The sequence below is a fragment of the Balaenoptera borealis genome (genome assembly GCF_965194805.1).
Source record: "Balaenoptera borealis genome assembly, chromosome: 5".
Classification (NCBI taxonomy): Eukaryota; Metazoa; Chordata; class Mammalia; order Artiodactyla; family Balaenopteridae; genus Balaenoptera; species Balaenoptera borealis.
This window is the reverse complement of record NC_138862.1, coordinates 1,920,105-1,942,192: the sequence shown is the minus strand read 5'-3', so window position 1 is coordinate 1,942,192 and position 22,088 is coordinate 1,920,105. Positions and strand designations below refer to the sequence as shown.

At 57.8% G+C, this 22,088-nt stretch overlaps 1 protein-coding gene across 6 annotated transcripts in view; it reads left to right on the top strand.

Annotated features, from left to right (window-relative positions):
• Positions 1 to 22,088, top strand: part of TRPM2 (transient receptor potential cation channel subfamily M member 2) — a 57,004-nt gene that overhangs the window by 30,063 nt on the left and 4,853 nt on the right. For 5 of the 6 annotated variants that reach the window (XM_082392470.1, XM_082392466.1, XM_082392467.1 and 2 more), the window contains 19 exons: positions 889 to 1,010; positions 1,237 to 1,575; positions 4,019 to 4,156; positions 5,637 to 5,766; positions 5,955 to 6,100; positions 6,758 to 6,870; positions 7,256 to 7,469; positions 8,910 to 9,028; positions 9,537 to 9,669; positions 10,107 to 10,278; positions 14,353 to 14,536; positions 15,603 to 15,784; positions 15,997 to 16,129; positions 16,747 to 16,834; positions 18,661 to 18,748; positions 19,422 to 19,579; positions 20,187 to 20,263; positions 20,443 to 20,544; positions 21,784 to 21,870. In XM_082392470.1, coding sequence (XP_082248596.1) covers positions 889 to 1,010; positions 1,237 to 1,575; positions 4,019 to 4,156; positions 5,637 to 5,766; positions 5,955 to 6,100; positions 6,758 to 6,870; positions 7,256 to 7,469; positions 8,910 to 9,028; positions 9,537 to 9,669; positions 10,107 to 10,278; positions 14,353 to 14,536; positions 15,603 to 15,784; positions 15,997 to 16,129; positions 16,747 to 16,834; positions 18,661 to 18,748; positions 19,422 to 19,579; positions 20,187 to 20,263; positions 20,443 to 20,544; positions 21,784 to 21,870 — 2,725 coding nt within the window. Of the gene's footprint in view, positions 1 to 888; positions 1,011 to 1,236; positions 1,576 to 4,018; positions 4,157 to 5,636; positions 5,767 to 5,954; positions 6,101 to 6,757; positions 6,871 to 7,255; positions 7,470 to 8,909; positions 9,029 to 9,536; positions 9,670 to 10,106; positions 10,279 to 14,352; positions 14,537 to 15,602; positions 15,785 to 15,996; positions 16,130 to 16,746; positions 16,835 to 18,660; positions 18,749 to 19,421; positions 19,580 to 20,186; positions 20,264 to 20,442; positions 20,545 to 21,783; positions 21,871 to 22,088 lie in introns of those variants that run through there. The other variant, XM_082392471.1, reaches the window with a different exon arrangement.

The window sequence follows — 22,088 nt, the reverse complement described above, 5'->3', positions numbered from 1 at the left end:
TAGTTGTGGCACACGGGCTTAGTTGCACCGCGGCATGTGGGGTCTTCCCAGACCACGGCTCGAACCCGTGTCCCCTGCATTGGCAGGCGGATTCTTAACCACTGTGCCACCAGGGAAGCCCCTCATGGTCTGCTTTTATATGTCCTTCGAGGTGTCTTTGGAGAGCAGAAAGCTTATATTTTAACACATTTTAGTTTACTAATTTTTTTCTTTATGATTCGTGTTCTTTGCATCCCAAGAAATCTTTTCCTCTCCCACCGTTGCAAATATTTTCATCTGTTTCATTGTGGAAGCTCTATAGCCACAGCTTTTATATTTAGGTTTATGATCTGCCTCAGGTTACTTTTTCTGTGTGGTGTGAAGTAAGGGTCAAAGTTCTTTTTTCTTTTTCCCCAAATAACAACCCATGTTTTAAAATGTTAACCCAGCAAGAGCAGAAACTAGTTGGGCAAGATACTTGCACTGAGAACCTGGGTGAGGTGGTGGTTTTGCAAACAGGGCAAAGGAAGGAAATGTGATGGCCTTTGTGGTCCAACTTTTGAGTATGAATCTGAAATGCCTGCCTTTCAGAGACACGTGTCTAGTTTAAACTTAGGGTGGGGGCTTGACCAGGAGCTGGGGACAGAGTGGAGGGCTGGGGTGAGTGGAAGTGGTGACAGAAACCCAGAGAGTCTCTGATTCTACCACTGAAAGGAAAAGCGATTTTATAAAGGTGCATGCAGGGGAAGGGTGGGGGGTGGCGGTGATTTTGTGACCGAGCATCTTATCTATTCAATTAAAATGATGGAGCCGGGTTGGTGACACACCCCTCCCTCTCTGACTTTGTTAGATGGGAAGTGGCTTTGAGGCCCAGATCAAAGCCCCTGACGCGTGTGCCTTTACCTGCAGCCTCTCGGAGCCACGACCACTTTGGCCACGAGAACTGGGACCACCAGCTGAAGTTAGCAGTGGCGTGGAACCGCGTGGACATTGCCCGGAGCGAGATCTTCACGGACGAGCGTCAGTGGAAGGTGAGGCTGCCGGGGGGGGGCCCTGGGGAGGGGCTTGCTGGGCCTCGGAACAAGGGCAGGCCCTGAGGTGGCCTCGTCCAGACCCCAGCTCTGCCCTCAGTGAGGGCGGCTGGCACGTCTCCTCCTCCCGAAACGGGAGACGCTGGCACCCCCGTCTCGGGGGCACTGAGATAAGGGTTATGCGGGGCGATGACCAAATGCACGGCCCCCCACGTCCCCCTCTCAGCCCTCAGAGCTGTACCCCATGATGACGGCCGCCCTCATCGCCAACAAGCCCGAGTTCGTGAAGCTCTTCCTGGAGAATGGGGTGCGGCTGAAGGAGTTCGTCACGTGGGACACCCTGCTCTACCTGTACGAGAACCTGGAGCCCACCTGCCTGTTCCACTACAAGCTGCACAAGGTGCTGGCCGAGGAGCCCGAGCGCCCGGCCCCCCGCGTGCAGATGCACCACGTGGCCCAGGTGCTGCGGGAGCTCCTGGGGGACTCCACGCAGCCGCTGTACCCCCGGCCCCGCTCCAGCGACCGCCCGCGCCTCCTGCTCCCGGTGCCCAACATCAAGCTCAACGTGAGTGCTGGCTGTGTGCCACGTGCACCGCTGCGTCCTCGGCGCGTTGAAACACGCGCTTTTATTTTCACTGGGAAAGTCAGCTTGGGCTGCCGTAACACAGACGGGGCGGCTTACACAACAGGTGTCTTTCTCTCCTCGCTCTGGAGCCTGGAGTCAAGGTCAATGTGTCGGCAGGTGGGCTTCTGGTGAGGTCTCTCCTCCTGGCCTGCAGGGGACCAACCATCTTCTTACCCTGTCCTCACACAGCCTGTCCTCAGTGTGTCTGGTATAGCTTCCTCTTCTCCAAGGAACACCGGTCCTGTTGGATCAGCACCCCACTCTCATGACCTCATTTAACCTTGATCACATGCTTGAAAGCCCATCTCCAAATACAGTCACATTAGGAGATGGGGCTTCAACATATGAAATCTGGGGGACACAGTTCAGTCCATAACTCTCCCTTTCTGAAAACCTCCAACGGTACAAAAAGTTATGTGGGGAAAATGCTCTCCCCTGTGCCCTGTGCCCTGTGCCCCGAGCCCTGTGCCCTGTGCCCTGTGCCCCGAGCCCTGTGCCCCGAGCCCTGTGCCCTGTGCCCTGTGCCCTGTGCCCCGAGCCCTGTGCCCTGTGCCCTGTGCCCTGTGCCCCGAGCCCTGTGCCCTGTGCCCTGTGCCCCGAGCCCTGTGCCCTGTGCCCTGTGCCCTGTGCCCTGTGCCCCGAGCCCTGTGCCCTGTGCCCTGTGCCCCGAGCCCTGTGCCCTGTGCCCTGTGCCCCGAGCCCTGTGCCCTGTGCCCCGAGCCCTGTGCCCCGAGCCCTGTGCCCTGTGCCCTGTGCCCCGAGCCCTGTGCCCTGTGCCCTGTGCCCTGTGCCCCGAGCCCTGTGCCCCGAGCCCCGCTCGCAGGTGTAATCGGTGTCCGTGTAGCCAGGTCAGCAGCTCCACTCGTATCCGGGTGAGATGCATGTGTGTTGCAACAACAGGACAGGGGCTTTTCTAGTCTGCATCCTTATCTGATGGGAATCCCGCAGCCTCTCAACATTAAGTACAACGCTGGCGTTTGTGTGTGTATTTATGTGCGGGAGCCTCTTCTTCCGACTTATTAAGTTTTTACAAACAAAGCCTCAGTGCCGATCTTTGTCAGATGCCTTTTGAGGAGTTGAACTGCTCTTCTTTGACCTATGAATTTGGTGAATTATAGGTCGTTATTATTTTTTTATTCCTGTTTTGAATCTCAACTCGATTGCAGGGTAACATGTATTTAATATGGTGTTGGATTCCCAATAGTTTTAGGATTTTGCATCAGAATGTTTAAGTCTTTAATTGTAGTTTTATTTCGGGGGGGTTATATTTGTCAGGTTCTGGTATCAATTTTATGTTAGCTTTGTAAAAACATTGGGAAGCCCTTCTTCTTTCTCTGCCCTGGAACAGTTTATGTGGCTGGAGTTCACTGCTTCTTACAAGCTTGGCAGACTCCCCTAGGAGTCCGTCAGGACCCGGTGCCTTTTTGGGTAGTAACTGATAACTTTCTCATTTTCTTTCCTGATGGTCCCGGTGTTTAGGTTTTCTGTCTGTTCTAAGATCATATTTCATTTTGTTTTTTTCCTGCTAGAAAATTATCCACTTCCTTCAGGTTTGCAAATCTGTCCATTGTCCTGTGTGAGCTGTTCCTGACCCCTGAGAATGATGTGGTTGTGGCTTGGTTTTATATATTTACAGTTCTGCTTCTCTTGATTCCACTGTGTTTAAGATGTCCAGTTGGAATGTGCTCAAGTGGAAGCTCACGCAGACCCATGTCTGTAATTTAAGAAGATGAACTAATTTTTCTTTTTTTATAAAGATGAGTCTTCAGGTGATTTCTAAAATCACTTAAAGAAAGTGCAATTTTGTGTGTGATGTGGGAAATGTGTTCTTTGCTTCTGGGAATTGTTTCCAGACTGTCTGAGGATGTGTTTATTTACTGATGGGCCAGGAAGCCTGGGTTCTCATATCACTGTAGGTTGAGTGTGTCTGGGGTCAGGGCCTTCCCACTCACACATGGCTTTGTCTGTCTGGTGTTTCTTGCTGACCTTCTCTGCAGGAGACATGGTGTAGATTCCCTTGAGGAGCTCACAGCATGAATCTATTAACAGACTCTGTGTTAGAATCTTACTTCATAGAAAAAGGCTTTGATGCCAGCAGATAAGAGTAGGAAACATTGGGGTGCCTGACTGGCAACAAGGGTCTACAAATATTGGTGTGGGAGGTAACTGGGTATTGCACTTTTTGGGTGTGTCTTCACGTCTCCAGAGTGGTGCTTTAAAAACCCCAGTGTGCATGAGAAAGATTTGGGTGTTGTTGGAAATGCACTTTGCAGGGCTCATCCTCCAGGGACGGTGGGGCTGAGCTCAGGACCCTCAATGGGCCCCGGGGTTCTGATGTTCGTGGGGCCCTAGGTGAGGGCTCTAACTGTCCGCTGCTCACCAGGTGCAGGGAGTCAGTCTCCGGTCCCTGTACAAGCGTTCGTCAGGCCACGTTGCCTTCACCGTGGACCCTGTCCGTGATCTTCTCATTTGGGCCATCATCCAGAACCGCCGGGAGCTGGCAGAAATCATCTGGGCTCAGGTACCCAGACCCGCTTCCTGGCACGCATGGCTATGGGTGGACCAGTGACAGGGCTCTAGCTGGGGCTTCTGGCCAGAGAACCAACCGCAAGGGGTGGGTGAGTAGCACAGGGCCATGCAGAGAGGGCAGTGGGTGTCCACAACACCAGAAGGAACTCGGGGTGTCCAGGGTTGGAGAACAGAGAGCTTGGCCCTAGGCCCTAGGCAAGAAGAGAATTTTTAGAAGGGAGTGCCACACAATCTCCTCCTGTGGTCTGTCTGGGCCAAGGCCCACCTGGCACACACACCAAGCAGGCCAGGCCACCCTCTGTGGCCCACACTTTCTGGTGGTCAGCGCACGTGCTGTGCCCCCCACCCTGCCCCACCCCGGTCAGTAGACTCTGCAGGCAAATTCCATCCCTGGAGGGGCGGCCTCTCTTTCCATTGATGGTTGGGGGATCTCAGACACAATCTGTTACTAAGATGGGCGCTTCCCAGGTGCCGCTGCCCTGAGCTGTTGGTGGGCCGTCTGGGAACACCTGCCAGCTAGCCTGTGGGCTCCTAGTCCCTGGGCCTGCGTGCGGCTTCATCACCCGTTGCGGGGGACTTGCTGGGGAGCTCCCTGAGAAACAGGGCACTGCAGGCCCAAGTCTTCCTGAGTGGTTTTCCTTTAGTTCAAGCTGACTCTCCTCGTAACGGGAAAGTAAAGTTCTGTAATTTTTTTCTCAGAGAGGCCCCGCTTTTACGTGCTGGCATTTCCAGGCTGCTCTCAAGAGCCCGCTCCCCCCAGGGTCCCAGCAGAGGCTCTGGTGGCCCCCCCCTTCTCTGTAGTTCTGGGAGGTTTGCCCTCGCGCAAGGTGCTTGGGGAGGGGGTCGGCAACAGAGCCGGGCCCGACTGTGGCCTCAGGTGTGCCCCTTGGGGCTCAGGGGAGAGAAAAGCCAAACTCGGATTTCCAGGCTCTGACACCGACCCCTCGCCTGGGCTGGCACTGCCCTCAGACCCAGCGCCTCTGGGCTGAGCTTTGAGACCCTCCATGAGATTTTCTTGGCCCCCACTCTGGTGCCTGGGACTGGCAGTGCCACCAAGGCAGGGCACCCTGGGTTTGGACAGGGACGTGCGAGGGCCTGGTCCCCGCCTCTCACCTTCGGGGTGCTCCATGCATGAGGTTGGCCAGATCCCCGGGGAGCTGTGGGCCTCGTGCTGGCAGGGCTGTGCTAGCACCAGTGTCCAGCCCATGTTCTGGGGAGGCAAGTGGGCTGCCTGGTAAGCAGACCACTCCCACCGGCCCGTGCAGGAAACTGGCCACCAGCAGGGCTTACCTGTGATCTGGGTGAGCCCCGTGGTTTATATGGAAGGATCCACAAGTACTTGCTCCACAGCCTGTGCTGTCTCGGGGCCTCTGCTGTCTCGGGGCCTCTGCTCTCATCACCCTGGGCGGTGTGTCGGGGGTTCCCGGGGCTGGACCATCCAGGTCCTCACGGTGGCTTCCCCTGGTGCCCAGAGCCAGGACTGCATCGCTGCGGCCTTGGCCTGCAGCAAGATCCTGAAGGAGCTGTCCAAGGAGGAGGAGGACACGGACAGCTTGGAGGAGATGCTGGTGCTTGCGGACGAGTATGAACAGAGAGCCATCGGTGAGTTCCTGGGGCCGCGGCCTTGGACCTGGGCTCAGCTCCTCCTGGGTCACCCTGGGGTCCTCGCCCCGAGTCTCAGCGCCATCCCTGTTCAGGCTGTGTCATCTGGAGAGGCCATGCTCCGACACTGTCCTCGGCTGTCACTGCTGGGGACACGGCTGCTGTGACGTGGCCTTCCTCCCATCCAGGGGTCTTCACCGAGTGCTACCGGAAAGATGAGGAGAGAGCTCAGAAGCTGCTTGTCCGCGTGTCGGAGGCCTGGGGCAAGACCACCTGCCTGCAGCTGGCCCTGGAGGCCAAGGACATGAAGTTCGTGTCTCACGGGGGCATCCAGGTGACCTTCCAGAAACAGCTGCCGCGCTGCTGCAGGGGCAGACACGGCCTCCCACTCACACAGACAGCACAGGAGGTCCCTGTGTGGGAGCCCCCAGCAGGCCCCCAGGAGGCCCCAGGGACAGGACTCGGACGCCCACCCCCTCTACCTGGGGCCTCACGAGGGATACGTGGAGGGGCAGGGCATCCTCTTGGCGCACCGAGTGCAGGATGCTCTGGCGTTTCCTTGGTGACAGGGCGCGCGTGGCACACAGTGGGTGTCCCTCGGAACCCTGGCGCTTCCTTGGAGCACAGCCTCCTGCTGTCACCACGTCCACAGCACTGTCGTGTGCCGGCCGTGCTGGATCCCAGGGACGTGGCGGGGAGGGGGTCCTGTCCACAGCCCCCCACCCCCAGAGAGAGCTCAGAGGGGCCAGCTGGTGAGAGACGGGGGGACAGAAGTCCTGGGCTTGAGCCCTGCTCTCCGCCCCTTCTGTCTGGGAGAGCTGGCCCTGCCCTGCCCTGCCCAGAGGGAGCCTCTTCCTCGGCCGGGAGGTGACAGGCCCTGTGCTGAGCTGCCGTCGCAGTGTGCAGAGTCAGTCCTCCTGGGGGCCTCAGGAAGCACGGGGTCGGGGGTGGGGGACGCCCGTCGCCCTGACACCGGCCCCTGTGTCCGCAGGCCTTCCTGACCAAGGTGTGGTGGGGTCAGCTCTGCGTGGACAACGGGCTCTGGCAGCTGGCCCTGTGCACGCTGGCCTTCCCGCTGCTCTACACGGGCCTCGTCTCCTTCAGGTGCCGGCCTGGCTGCGGGCGGGGGCCGGGGGCTGGGGGCCTGGGGGTCCTCACCACTGCCACTGATCCCAGGGCGGAGGGGACTCATGCTTCGGGGAGGGGCCCTCCGGGCCGAGACCTGCTGTCCCCCAGTACCCGCTGGGGCCGAGCGCCACCCTGCCCGCACCATCCACCGTGGCCTGAGTATTTTGTTACAGCCGGAAAGGAACCCGAGGGCCCTTTGGGGACCCCTCCGTGGGGCCGTCTGGCTGAGCCCCCGCTGAAGCCATGCTCGCAGGGGCAGCAGCCGCATGCGGGTCCTGGGCCCCCCTTCTCTGCGGTGTGACCTGGGTGGGCTGTCAGGCACCTCACGGCTGCGGTCCCCCCACCCCGCGTCTGCCCCCAGGGACAGGCGGCTGCAGGCCGAGGGGGGCCTGTCCCGCATCCGCGCCTTCTTCAGCGCGCCCGTGGTCGTCTTCCACCTGAACATCCTGTCCTACTTCGCCTTCCTCTGCCTCTTCGCCTACGTGCTCATGGTGGACTTCCAGCCCAGGCCCTCGGGCTGCGAGTGCCTCATCTACCTCTGGCTCTTCTCCCTGGTGTGCGAGGAGCTGCGGCAGGTGGGGCCCTGCCCGGCCCCAGCCCCACCCACTGACCCTCCCGCCCCCGGGCCGCTCCCTGGGCTCGGTCACTTTCTCACGGTGGCCCTTGGCCCAGCGCCGTCCCCGGCGAGACTCACGGGGCCGCTGAGAACCGCGCAAGGCCCCTCGGAAAGGGTGGCCTGCGGCCCCCCAGCCACACCGGCCCTTGCTCCTCCTCCACCTGACCTCCCCTCCCCAGGCTCTGCTTTTTGCTTGAAACCCTCTGTGATCACCCCGAACGGGATGCCCTCACCCGTGGCCTCCTGGACCTTGGGGGCGTGTGAGACGCCGGCTCCGCTGTGAAGGGCACTGCAAAGTGTGGGGTCCCGAGACCACTCTTGGGTTTGATAATTCTCCAGAAGCACCCCCGGCGCCCTGAGCCGGCAGCTGGCGGTTACGGGTGAATGACCGCACAGGAGGCCACAGCTTAACGTCGGCTGCGGGGCGAGGTGCACGGCAGTGTCCGGCCAAGCATTCTGGGCACAAGCTCCTGCTGCCCCCTTCCCTCGGTGGGCAGGGTGTCTCCTGGGCGTCGGTCGGGTACTGGGGGGTGGCGCACCTCAGTGTCCAGCCCCTCTGGAGGTCAAGCTGGCCCTGCGCGGTCCAGGCCCCATCCTGAGTCCCGCTGTGAGCCGACCTGGTGAACAAAGACCCCTTCTGGGCTCGGATGCCTCCTCGGGGGCCCAGGGCAGAGGGAAAGGCTGATCCGCACGGCTTGCCCCACCCCCACCCCGTTCCCACACTGTCCCCACCTGCCAGTACCTGGAGGCAGCCGGTGGACGTGACCCTCAGCTGGTGTGGGGAGGGGCCGGCCCGCTGAGAGACGCCCGCTCAGACTCACCCCTGCTTTCTGAACCTGGCAGCCAAGAGCCCCAAGATAAAGCCAGCTTAGCTCACGCGCGCCAACACCTCCGCCTGCGGGGGATCCTAGGGCACCATCAGGGTCCCCAGGAAGGAGGTGCAGGGCGGGCGGCCAGGCCTGGGGCCGCGCTGGCTCTGCGGGCCTCGCCTCGTCCCGCACGGCCTCCTGCAGCAGAAGCCCCCGGTCCCTGAGCCCCGGCCTCACCGCGGGCAGCCCCAGGACAGAGGGCAGGCCCGTCTCCCGGAGCCTGCCCAGCGGTGCCGGGGACGGGACCCGGTTGCTCCCGTGGGGCCGCCTGCCCCGCGCACCCAGCTGCTGGGGTCCGGGGTGGGGACTCCCGCGGGGCAGGCCAAGCGGGGCCGCGGTCCCTCCACCGTCTCTCCCTCCTCTGGGGGCCGCTGCAGGGGGCGGGGAGCTGGCCCCTGACGCCTTCGCTTGAGGCTGGGGCCAGCGGAGGCCACGTGTCCTGCCCGCGGCCCCTCCCCAGGAAGCCGTGGTTTGCTGGTTGCTGGGGCCGTGAGAGGGATAACGCCCTGGGCCCCTGTGTCCCCTGCCAGCTCTTCTACGACCCGGACGAGTGTGGGCTGATGAAGATGGCGCTGCGGTACTTCAGCGACTTCTGGAATAAGCTGGACATCTGCGCCATCCTGCTCTTCATCGTGGGGCTGACCTGCCGGTGGGCTGCCTCCCCGTGTGGCGCCCGCCCCACCCGTCCCGTCTGAGGCAGCCGCCCCACAGGGCCCCCCCCGCGGGGCTCAGCTCCCCTCTGGACGCATCTGCCCCGAGGGTGCCCTCCCCCCGCCCGGGGACAGTGAGGGAACCAGGGCGGAGACTCGGGGCTCTGTCACGGTGGGTAGCTGCCGTGTGCGCGCGCCTGCATCCCAGCCTGGGGCTCTGACCTTGCCACTGCCCGTCAAGGCTGCGCGTGTCTGCCCTGCCGTGACCCGCTTTCTCCACCAGGCGAGACTGCCCGGCCCAGCCTTCTGGTTCCCGGGACGCCCATGCGGCCTGGCTTCTCTGCCCGTGGCTGGGCTTCTGGACCCTCCTGGAGGCTCTGCCCCTGAGCTCACACCCAGCCTTAGTACTCTGGGGTCCCGGGGTTGCCCCTGGACTGGGGCAGGTGAGCAGGAGGCTGGGGCCAGGCCCTCGGGGCGGCCAGCTGAGGCCCTGCTTTGCCCAGCCAGGCTCGTCCCCTCGCTGCTGTACCCCGGGCGCGTCATCCTCTCCCTGGACTTCATCCTGTTCTGCTTGCGGCTGATGCACATTTTCACCATCAGCAAGACGCTGGGGCCCAAGATCATCATCGTGAAGCGGATGGTAACGGGATGAGGGGCCCCTGATGCCAGTTGCAAGTGAGGCGCCCCAGGGCTCCAGCACAGCCCGTAAGGCCCCCAGTCCCTGCCTTGCCCCTTGGGCCCCCACCCCCGGGTGGCCCGTCTCGGGTCTCTGCCTGTCTGTTGCCTCCTCCACGCAGCCTTGCCTGATCTCCACAGCTCAGTCCTGACCCCGGTTACAGCTCCTATCACTCCCCTCCTGGGTCATGGTCACGTTGGACCCTTCCTGCACTTCAGGGGGAGCCCAGCGCACCTTTGGGGTGTTGGGGCAGCCCCAGGGCTGTTCCCCCGGAGCTCCTGGCTCTAGGCGTCCATGCCGTGGGCGTCGATGGAGTCCCTCTCCGCTGCAGGGCACACAGGAGCCCACCTGTGGGCAGTGAGGGTGTGGGGCTGCAGCCTGGTGTCCCCCTGTCCCCGCAGATGAAGGACGTCTTCTTTTTCCTCTTCCTGTTGGCCGTGTGGGTCGTGTCCTTCGGGGTGGCCAAGCAGGCCATCCTCATCCACAATGAGAGGCGGGTGGAGTGGATCTTCCGGGGGGTCGTCTACCACTCGTATCTCACCATCTTCGGGCAGATCCCGGCCTACATCGACGGTACGATGGGCCCTGACAGCCATGGGGAAGGAGGTGCCGGCCCAGCGGGGGTCCTGCAAGCTCACAGAAGTGGGGGAGGGAGGGCCCGGGGGCCGTGGCTCCTGCAGTGCCTGTGGCCGAAAGAGACAGGTGCACGCTGGGTCCAGCTGAGAAGGGAGGGCGTCAGCTGGCGGAGCCTGAGCTGTACCTCGCAGCTTCGGGGAGATGGGGCCCTGGGGCATCAGCTGACCCCCACCCCCCGGCATTAAATGCTGCCCTATTCCTTCTGTTCCTCCCACTGCAGTCAGAAATAAGTCCTCCTTCTCTGGACACAGAGAACACTCTCTGTGTACTGAGTTTGTTCTCTTGAAGAGCTTCATTGAGATTTAATTCACATTACCATAGAGCTCACCTGTATAAAGTGTCCGCTGCAGTGGCTTTTAGTATATTTACAGAATCTAATTTTGGAACATTTGCATCACCCCAAAGAGACACCCCATGCCCACTAGTAGTCACTCCCCTTCCCCCTTCCCCTCAGCCATAGGTGACCTCTAATCGACTTTCTGTCTCTATAGAATTTGCCTTTTCTGGACATTTCATATAAAGTGGATCATGTAATACAGAGTCTTTTGTGTCTTGCTTCTTCTACTTAGCATAGTGTTTTCAAGAGTCTTCCGTATAGTAGCCTGTATCAGCATTTAATTCCTTTCTGTTGCCAAATAATACTCCATTGGATGGATTTGCCATGTTCTGTTTATCCATCCATAAGCTGGTGAACATTTGAGTTGTTTCTACGTTTTGGCTCTTATGCCTAATGTGACTATGTGTTCTATAAATTTTTGTGTGGACACGTTGTCATTTCTTTTGGATGTATACCTGGGAGTGGAATGGCTGGGTCACATGGTAATTCTATGTTTAACTTTTTGAGAAGCTGCCCAACTGTTTCCCACAGCAGCTGCACCAGCAATGTATGAGGTTCCAATCTCTCCACATTCTCGCCAACACTTGTTATTATCTGTCTTTTTTGATTCTAGCCACCCTACTGGGCGGGAAGTGTATCTCACTGTGGTTTGATTTGCACTTCCCTGATGGCCAATGATGTCGAGCATCTCCTCATGTGATTACTGAGCCATCTTCTTTGGAAAAATATCTGTTTCTATCCTTTGCCCATTTTTCAAGTGGGTATCGGTCTTTTCATCGAGTTGTAAGAGTTCCTTACATATGGTTACCAGTCCCTTATCATATTTATGATGTGCAAGTGTATTCGCCATTCTGTGGGTTGTCTTTTCACTTTCTTTATGTTGTCCTTTGAAGCACAAAAGTTTTCAGTTTTGTTGACGCTCACCTTGTCAATCTCTTTGATCATTTGTGCTTTTGGTGTCATATCTAAGAACACACTGCCCAAGCCAAGGTCAGGAAGACTTATGCCTATGGTGTTATTCTACAAGTTTTATAGCTTTAGCACCTACTTTTGGCCTTTGATCTATTTAGATTAATTTTGTATACAATATAAGAGTCATTCTTTTACAGAAAGCATTCAGTTGTTCCAGCACCCTTTGTTGAAAAGACTATTCTTTCCCCATTGAATTGTCTTGGCACCCTTGTCAAAAATCAATTGACCATGAATGAAAGCGTTTATCTCTAGGCTCTCAGTTCTATTCCATTGATCTATGTGTCTATCCTTGTGCGGATACCACAGTCCTGGCTAGTATAGCTTTGTAGTAAGTTTTAAAATCAGGAAGCGTGAGTCTTTTAACTTTGTTCTTTTTTTCAAGATTGTTTTGGCCTCTGGGTCCTTGGGTCCACATGAATTTTTGGGTCATCTTATCAATTTTTCCAAAAAGAGCATCTAGGATTTTGACTGTAAACATGTGATGTCTTCCACTTATTTAGATCTTTCATTTCTTTCCATAATATTTTTTATTTTTCAGTGTATAAGTTGCACTTCTTTTGTTAAATTTATTCCTAAGTGTTTTATTCTTTTTCATGCTGTTGTAAGTAGAATTGTTTTATTAATTGGACTGTTTACTGCTTGTGTATAGAAATACACTATATTTTGTATATTGAACTTGTATCCTGAAGCCTTGCTGAACTTCTTTATTAGTTCTAATAGTTTTTAAGTGCATTTTTTGGAGATTTGCTATGATCATGTCATCTGCAAATAGAGATACTTTTACTTGCTCCTTTCCAATCTGGATGTCTTTTATTTCTTTTTCCTGCCTAATTATCCTGGTTAGATCCTCTGGTACAGTGTTGAAACGTATCAAGAACAAATGTCTTTATCTTGTCCCTGATCTTAGGGGAAAGCTTTCAGTCTTTCACTACTAAGTACTCTGTGAGCTATGGGTTTTTTGTAAATATCCTTCATCAGGTTGACGAAGTTCCCCTCTATTCCTAGTTTCTTGAGTGTTTGTATTATGAAAGGGTGTTAGGTTTGTCAGATGCTTTTCCTGCATCAATTGGAATGTTCATATGGTTTATTTTCTTTATATTGTTAATATGGTGTATTATATTAATTGATCTTCAGATGTTAAAAGAACTTTGCATTCCTGGGATATATTTCACTTAGTCATGGTGTATAAATCTTTTTATATGTTGCAGGATTCAGTTTGCTAGCATTTTGTTGAGGATTTTTGCATCTATCTTCTTAAAGGGTGTTGGTCTGTAGTTTTCTTTTCTTGTAATGTTTTTATCTGGTTTTGGTATGAGAGTAATACTGGCCTCATAGAATCACTTAGAAAGTAGTCCCTCCTCTTTTATATTTTGGAAAAGCTTATGAAGGATTGGTCTTAATTATTCTTTAAATATTTGGTAGAATTCACCAGAGAAGCCATCTAGGCCTGGACTTTTCTTTGTGTGAAGTCTTAAAATTACAAATTCAATATCTTTACTTGTTATAGGTCTATTTGTGTTTTCTACTTCTTTTTCAGTCACTTTTGGTAGTTTTTGTCTTTCTAGGAATTTTTCCATTTTTTATAAGTTATCTAATTTGCTAGCATACAATTTTTTTGTAGTATTTCCTTATAGTTTTTTCTGTTTTTGTAAGGTTGGTTGCAATGTCCTCTCTTTCAGCTATGATTTAGTCATTTGAGTCTTTCTTTTTTTTCTGGATCAGTCTAGCTAAAAGGTTGTAATTCTGTTAATCTTTTCCAAGAACCAGATTTTGATTTTGTTGATTTTCTTTATTGTTTTTGAATTCTCTATTTCATTTATTTGCATTCTGCTGTTTATTATTCCCTTCCTTCTGCTTGCTCTGGGTTTACTTTACTAAAATGGAAGGTTATTTTATTGATTTGATCTCTTTTTTTTTTTAAATATAGGTATTTCTAGCTATTATAATGAGTTTCTATCTTAGAAAATTAGTAGCACTTTCAAAAATATATTTGATTACAGAACAGTGCATACTCATTGCTAAAAAAATTTTAAATTCAAGTTAAGTATAAAGAGGAATGTTCATAATCCTACCTCCCAAAGTTAACCACTATTAACTTAGTATATTTTCTCAGAGATTTTTAAATGCACAAATGGAATATATATTTATGTTTTGTAATATTATATTACAAATATTATAATAAAGGATAAAGGATAAATATTATCCTTTACTTTTCTGCAATTGTGTGGCTATATTTTGTTTTGTAATCACTCGTTCCACATATAGGAATGCTGCCTCTGTAGCTTTTTTCCTTTCTCGTGTCTCCCTTCTCTTTTTGATAGTTGTTAATTTTCTCCTTGAATCCTTTCCCACCGCGTTTTTCTCCCCAGGGTTGGGACCTGTGCCTTATGATGACACAGCCCCTCCTGGTGCTGCCCCCGCCTGGGGCCCAGAAAGCGCCCTGGTGGGATGGATGGCTGGATCTGGGCAGGGGCACGTGCCCGCCTGGAGTACAGGTCTGGCTTCCCTTGGCAGCCGCACTTCCTGCCCACGAGGATGCTTGGGGGTAGATGGGTGCCCCTCTTCGGGCTGCCCTCGCGCCTGAGCTGATAGCTGTGGTCACCCAGATGTGTGGGTGTCCAGGTCTGCGGGCTCATCGCCCGAGGACCCTTGTGCTTCCACGTGGCTTTCTTGGCTCACCTGCCCCCTCACTCCCGAGGCAGGCGTGAACTTCAACCTGGACCATTGCAGCCCCAATGGCACCGACCCCTACAAGCCCAAGTGCCCCGAGATCGACGCGACGCGGCGGGAGCCCGCCTTCCCCGAGTGGCTGACGGTCATCCTGCTCTGCCTCTACCTGCTCTTCACCAACATCCTGCTGCTCAACCTCCTCATCGCCATGTTCAAGTAAGCGCCCTGCGGCCTGGCCGGGCGCACACCCCTGGCCCTCCCGCCATCCCCATGGGGTGCGGACGGGGCGGAGCCCGGGACCTGGCTCAGCCCAGGTTGACCGTGCACGGCCACGCTCTCTGGTCACCGCTGAGCCCGTCCCAGGCACTGCTGCTGCGGGACCAGTGCACGGGCCGTGTGCCCGGAGGCTGCGGGCTGGGGCACATGGAAGTCTCGCCCCTCCCACCCTGGAGGGAGCGGGTGCGGGGCAGCGACCTGGCTGAGGCCGGCTCTAGATGTGGAGGTGCGTGTCACACTTATTGAACATCCGACGATGCAGGATGACCTATATTTGCTCTCCATGGCTCAGGGCATTGCCAGGCCCTCAGCGCCCCTCCCGGCCTCTGCAGAAGGGCCCCTGGGACCCGTGGTGACCCTGGTGAAAATCCCTTAATTCCTGGTTTGGGCACCGTTTCTCTTCCCTTTCATCAGCTAGCGTGATGAGGTCGCCACTTTCTGATTTACCACGTGTTCTGAACAGTGAGAGACCCTGACCTGTGCTGGGCTGTGATAGAGACAGAGAGGCCAGAAGGCCGGCGGGCGGGGGCTGCGTCTTGGCCCTGCCTGGCCTCCCTCCCTCCCTCCGAGGGCCTCTCTCTGGCAAGCATTCGGGTCAGTTGAAGTCCATCCACGAGACACACACGTTGCAGAGAATAAACGTGTCGGCCTGTTGAGGACACCGTCCCTTCTGTGTGTCAGATTCAAGGGACGAGCCCCTGTTAGAGTCCAGTGCAGGACACTGTGCATCTCCCAACACACGCAGCTGTTTTACCCTCTAACGAGGTCTGTAGAACCTAAAATCTAGGTCTTCTTTCTTCCTTCTCCCCTTGGCTCCCAGGAAGCTCAGAATTCTGAGGCCGGCAGTTCAGCTGCCTTTTCCTGCATCTGGAGTGGCCCCCTGGGTGCTGTGTGTGCTCTTTATGGGCCGTCACGGCAGACACGCCGGGCAGTGACACGCGTGTGTTTGTAACCGTGTTTGGGTGGCCCATGTCCCCCTGTAACCAGTGCTCTCTGCCCCCTGCAGCTACACGTTCCAGCAGGTCCAGGAGCGCACGGACCAGATCTGGAAGTTCCAGCGCCACGACCTGATCGAGGAGTACCAGGGCAGGCCCCCTGCGCCGCCCCCCTTCATCCTCCTCAACCACCTGCATCTCTTCATCAAGAGGGTCATCCTGAAGGTCCCCACCAAGCGGCACAAGCAGCTCAGTAAGCTGCCGTCTCCCTCATCCCAGAGCTGCGTCTGGGGCGCAGACGGGGTGGGGTGGGGGCAGCAGCTCCTTGGAGAGTTCCGGAAGCTCGGTGGGCGTGCAGACCGCTCAGGCCACCGACTTCCCACCAGCCCGCTGGGGGCGGGTGTCAGGGTCTCGGCCCCTCCCTGCGGGCCCCCGAGTGGGTCAGAGGCTCCCCTTCCCCGACAGAGAACAAGCTAGAGAAGAACGAGGAGGCGGCCCTCCTGTCCTGGGAGATCTACCTGAAGGAGAACTACCTTCAGGACCAGCAGATCCAGCAGAAGCAGAGGCCGGAGCAGAAGATCCAGGACGTCAGCGACAAGTACGGGACCAGGGCGGTCCCCTCGGGGTTCCTGAAACGTGTGCTCTTGCCACACAGCACACGCGGCGCCGGGGGGAAGGCAGCTCAGAAACCCCACACGCAAAGGACGAGAGCGTTTGGAAGTATTTTTCGTATAAAAACAGAGCCCGCGTTGGGTGCAATTCCTATGTTGTAGCAAAAGAAGACAGAAACCAAACCAGCATTCCCCAGACAACGGGGCTGCGTCCTCCTCCTTCCAAAGTCCCCAGCGGTAGCTTCCCCCATTGTGACTCGGCAGTGGAACTCGTGGCAAATCGAGGCGAGGAGCCGGGCGTGTGCGCGTCTGCACACCTGCACCTCTCGCCCAGCCATGCCCCCCCCAAACCCCGGGGCTGTTGGGCAGCCCTGTGAGCCGGGGGCATCCGTTGGCTAAGAGATCTTCCCCTTGGGCCACTAGGCGGTGCTCATTCTATACGGAAACGTATGGTATAAATACTTTCAAATTAAGAGGAAGATGTGTGAAATTAAGGCCAACAGAGCCTGGGCTGCTGGATCTGATAGGCCACCCACCTGCAAAGAGGCTTCCTTCACATCCCGCCCCCGGCTGGCCTGCGGGGCTCAGCTGTGTCCTCTTGCAGGGTGGACACCATGGTGGACCTGCTGGAAATGGCACACCTGAAGCAGTCGGGCTGCATGGAGCAGAGGCTGGCCTCCCTAGAGGAGCAGGTGGGTCCCGGGCTGGGACCTCTGTTTCTGGGCACAGCTCCGACGGACCTGGAAGGTCGCTCCGTGGTGTGGTGGCTTTGACAGTGAGCATACTGGGAAGCCAATCAGGAGAAGGGGCGGTGACATCGGGGCCATTGCTCCCAGCTGGCAGGGGCACCTTCTCCGTCCTCCAGAGAACTCCACCAAAAGCTCCCCTGCCTGCGCTCTGCCACAGCGCACGGTGTGACGGCCACGTCGGGGGCTGGTCTGAGGGAACAAACTCTTGACCTTCCCCTGGCCTCCTTGGAGCTGTCCTCTGAGACAGCCGCTGTCTCCAGACGCTGCACCTGGAACCTGGGAGGGGGCCGTGGAAATTACTAACAGCCCTTGGCTGCTTTCTCAGGCTGCCAGCTATGCTGGGAGGGAGGGAGGCCATGGGGCCAGCAAGGATGCGTATGGATGTCCGTGTGGACAACTGGACTGAGGGGCAACATCGGAAAGCAGCATGTGGATGTCTCAAAGCAGCTCCAGATGAGAGAGCGGTGGCCAGTAGGCGACAGGAGAGCCGCCGCCACCCGCCCCTCCCCCCTCAGTGTCCACTGACAGCACCCTCATCAGCTGGGCAGCCCTGAGTGGCCTCACGTCCAAGAGTCATTGTCTCATAGGCCAGCTGGGCTCAGGTGCCTGAGTGATGCTGAGGGACAGTAATGTGTATTAGTTCATCCATCCATCCATCCATCCATCCATCCATTCTTCCATCCATCCATCTGCCCATCCATCCATCCATCCATCCATCCATCCATTCTTCCATCCATCCATCTGCCCATCCATCCATCTATCCATCCATCCATCCATTCTTCCATCCATCCATCTGCCCATCCATCCATCCATCCATCCATCCATCCATTCTTCCATCCATCCATCTGCCCATCCATCCATCCATCCATCCATCCATCCATTCTTCCATCCATCCATCTGCCCATCCATCCATCCATCCATCCATCCATCCATTCTTCCATCCATCCATCTGCCCATCCATCCATCCATCCATCCATCCATCCATTCTTCCATCCATCCATCCATCCATCCATCCATCCATTCTTCCATCCATCCATCTGCCCATCCATCCATCCATCCATCCATCCATCCATTCTTCCATCCATCCATCTGCCCATCCATCCATCTATCCATCCATCCATCCATTCTTCCATCCATCCATCTGCCCATCCATCCATCCATCCATCCATCCATCCATTCTTCCATTCCTCCATCTGCCCATCCATCCATCCATCCATCCATCCATCCATCCTTCCAGTCATTCATGCATCCATCTATCCATTTATCTGTCCATCCATCCATCCCTCTATCCATCTGTCTGTCCATTCATCATCCATCCATCCATCCATCCATCCCACGTTTCCTGTGTGCCTCCTCCGTGCCTGTCCAGAGCTGGCCTTGAGAATGTCAGGGTGACAGGCATTATCTCATCCTTGAGGATTCCCAGTCAGGGGGAGGCACAGACATAAAGGTTCCTTGTCACAATGTAGTTCAATAGGCACAGTGAAGGAGGTGGATGCAGGAGCTTCGGTCAGGGAGGCCTTGGGACTCCAGGACGAGGAAGTGTGGACCAGGCAGAGGCCAGGTCCCCGCCCCTCCGTGCCCCTCCTGCTGTGCCCTGACCCTGTGGCCCCCAACCCCGTGGGCCTGCCCTGGGTTCCCCTCCTCACTCTGAGTGCTCTGGCCCCAGGGCCTGTGCCTTGCGACACAGGGGAACAGGGTGGGTGGGGGCTGGGCATTCCGTGTGGGGGCAGGTGTTGACCAAATCTTGTTTGGGACGTGCCTTCCAGATGGCCCAGACGTCCAGAGCGCTGCACTGGATCGTGAAGGCCCTGAGGGACAGCGGCTTTGGCTCGGAGGAGGGCGTCCCCACCCTGGGTGAGTGGGTGGCTGTACCAGCAGCTGGTCTCTACCACCTGTGCTCTTTTGCGTCCGGGGGTCCGTGGGGAGGAGATGCAGCAGGCCCAGTGCCTCGGGGAGCACGGCCCACCCCACAGATGCACGTGCAGAGTGTGGCCAAGTCCCCCGCTTGACCAGCTGGGGACTTCCAGAGGTCGCCTGGCCCCCAGCCCCATCCCCCTCCTGTGCATCAAGCTACAAAGTGGGGGCAGCTCCAGCAGATACCCGAGACCCAGGCACGTCGACTGGGTGACGGAAAGCAAGTCTTTGTTCCTAAATTTGCAGTCGGCCAGGAAATGGGCATGAGTAACCCTCCTGGGGTGTTGCTGGCCCCGGAGGAGCAGTGTGCCCTCCTCAGCGGGCCAAGCTTCCATAAGGGCCTGTGCGTCCAGCTGATTACCGAGAGCTCTCCTGGGGGCTGTCCAAGGTGGTGGTTGCCTGACCCCAGGTCTCTGTCCTCCCGGGCCACGTGCTGGGGGCCCTGGGGAGGGTACCCTCTTTGGGGCTGGCATTCAATCCGGGCTTGGGGAAGTAGAGGCAGCCCAGAAGTTTGTGGGAAAGGACCATAGCGGATGGCCCTGTCCTGCGCGCCTGCCACCCGAGTCCGCGCCCAGCTTTGCCCACAGCTCCGTGGGGCTGTTCCCATTCCCAGCACCCCAGAAGGCCTCGGTGAGGCGGGACCCTGAGCTGGACGGCGGGCTGCAGGTGGAGGACCCGGGCGACGCCTACCACGCGGCTGCCCGGCACCTCCTCTACCCCAGCTGCCCCGTCCAGCGTTTCCCGGTGCCCAACGAGAAGGTGCCCTGGGAGGTGAGTGCCCGTCCTGCCGCGTCCACCAGGCTGCAGGGGCCCGGTGTCCTGGGGGCGAGCAGTCCAGCCCCCCGGGGTGGGTGAGCCCGCTGCGGCCTCACAGGGACATGACAACAGATGAGAAAACGGAGGCACGCGGTCCACGTGGCCAGAGGGGGTGGAGCTGGGGTTTGAGCCAGGACGCTGGTGGGCCTCCATCCACACACAGCCGACTGCCCTGCTTGTCCGACCCCCTGTCCCCAGTGAACGGTCCCCGCCCTGTTTCTGAGTGCCGGGGAGGCCGGAGGTGGAGAGAGAGAGAGGGAGAGATGGTTGAGGCATGGGGGTGCCCCCCCCCGGTCTTCTCTCTGGTTTTCCTTGGAACATTCCAGGCTGTTACTCTTCCCCAGTCTCCGCCAGTGGGACCCCTTCTCCCCTCTAGAGCCCAGCCTAGCCCCCCCATCCCCCATCCTGGGGGCTGGTCCGGGTGTGTGCGTCCTCAGGTCTGCTGAGCTCGGGCTCCCGGGCCCTTTGGGCCGTCCCAGGGTCTTGGGCTCTGAGGTCAGCCGTCCTGGGCGCCAGCTGACCTGGGGTGGCGACCGACTGAGGGAAGCCCCGTGTCGTGCAGACGGAGTTCCTCATCTACAACCCGCCCTTCTACACGGCCGACAGGAAGAACAAAGACCTGGTGGACCCTGTGGGGGAGTGAGTGCCCTGCTTCCTGCCTGGGCGGGTGGCCCGTCCTCCCTGGGGGCTGGGGCCGTGCACGCTGGGAGGGCGGCGGCCGGGGAGGGGCCCTCGTGGTGGACCCCCTGAGGGCTCACCGCGGCCGCTCTGCATCCCGCCGTCTTTGTCGGGGACGCGACCTCTCCTCTCGCTCCCAGCGCCCTGGAGCCTCTGTCCAGGATCAGCTACAACGCGGTGGACGGACGCCTGGACCGGCGCAGCTTCCACGGGGTCTACGCCGTGCAGCATGGGCTCCCTCTGTGAGTGCAGCCGGGCCCTCCTCCGCGGCCTCTGGCGGTTTCCTTCCGGGGTCAGGTCTCCTCTCCGGCAAAGTGGGCGTTTTTCTGATAAAACAAACCAAATACAGAAGAAAAGAAGCAGCCACATAAGGCGTTTCCTTCGTGGGGAGGTGGGGGCCGTGGGCTGGCCCCGCTGGCCTGGGCGCTGCACCCTCGTCCCCCGATGTAACCTTTACAGCTTCCATTCCTGTGGTGTGGAAATGGGGTAAAAAGTGGACCGCCCGGCTGCCAGCTGCACCGATCGTGAGAATGAAGTGGGGGGAGCTGTTAAAGTGCCCCTGGGGTTACGTGTAGGGGACGGAGGTGTTTCCAGGTCTGCTCTCTGTAGAGACGGGCACTGAGCCCCACTGTACAGGTGAAGAATCAACATAAAGATGTCAGGTGACCCGTGGCGTCAGGCCCAGCAGGCACTTAGTGGACGCCTACTGTGTGCCAGCCTGGGGTTTGGAGGTCAGAGGGCCTCCTCTGATGGGGTTTGCTGGGGAAGCAGCACCACAGGGCGGAGGCTGAGGAAAGGCTGTCAGCATCTGCGGAGGGACCACAGATGGCTAGGACGTGGGGACCCCATGGAGCAGGCGGTCGTTGAGGGGACCTGGGGGGGGAGGTGTGTGGTGGGCCTCTGGGGAAGGTTCTGGAACAGGAAGCAGAGGCTGTGGAAGGAGGTGGTGGGGCAGGAGAACAGACGTGACCAGGAGCGGCTCCAGCCCTGGACAGGGGAGGGGCCTAGGGGGACGTGGTGTTCAGGACGAGAGCAGGACGGAGTGTCAGGCGGGGCGGGGTGGGGGGGGACCGTCGGGTGCCAGGTCACAGGCCGGCCAAGGCCCTCGGATGCAGCACGATGGTCGCTCAGGCGCTCTCTGGGGGGGGTCTGCGGTGGGGCTGGGCTTCTGCTCCCAAGGAGAACCCTTTCCTTTCCAACTCATGCCAAGGTGACCTGAAGCCTTGGAGTCCCCCAGGGACAGGATTCGGGGTGGACAGCCCCAGCGGGTGATGCTGAGTCGGCCAGTCGGTCAAGGGGCCCGCGGGCGTTGGGGGTCAGCTCCGGGGCTCCGTAGGGTGGCCTCCTCCCTGCTCCTGTCCATCCTGGGCTGGGGCAGGTGTGGGCGGAACCGGCACGCGCCCCATCAGAGGCCCCGCCTGCTGCCCCGGCCTGGCTCTCCGGCTGCAGGCGGCAGGCTGAGCAGACCCTTGTCCGCCTAGGAACCCCATGGGCCGCACAGGGCTGCGCGGGCGCGGGGACCTCAGCTGCTTTGGCCCCAACCACACGCTGCAGCCCGTGGTCACCCGGTGAGTAGCCCCGGATGAGCACACAGCGTGCGCCACGCGCCCTACCCCGTAGTGGCCTGGATGAGCGCGGGTGCGCCCCAAAACACAGGGCAGGAGCGTCTATGCCCCCAGGAAAGCCCAGGCCTTTCCTGCCCCCAGGCTGCCCTCACTTCCCTGGGGGTCCCCCTCCCTCAGAGGCCCCTTGGGGGAGGGACAAAGCCAGGGCCAGGGCTCACTAC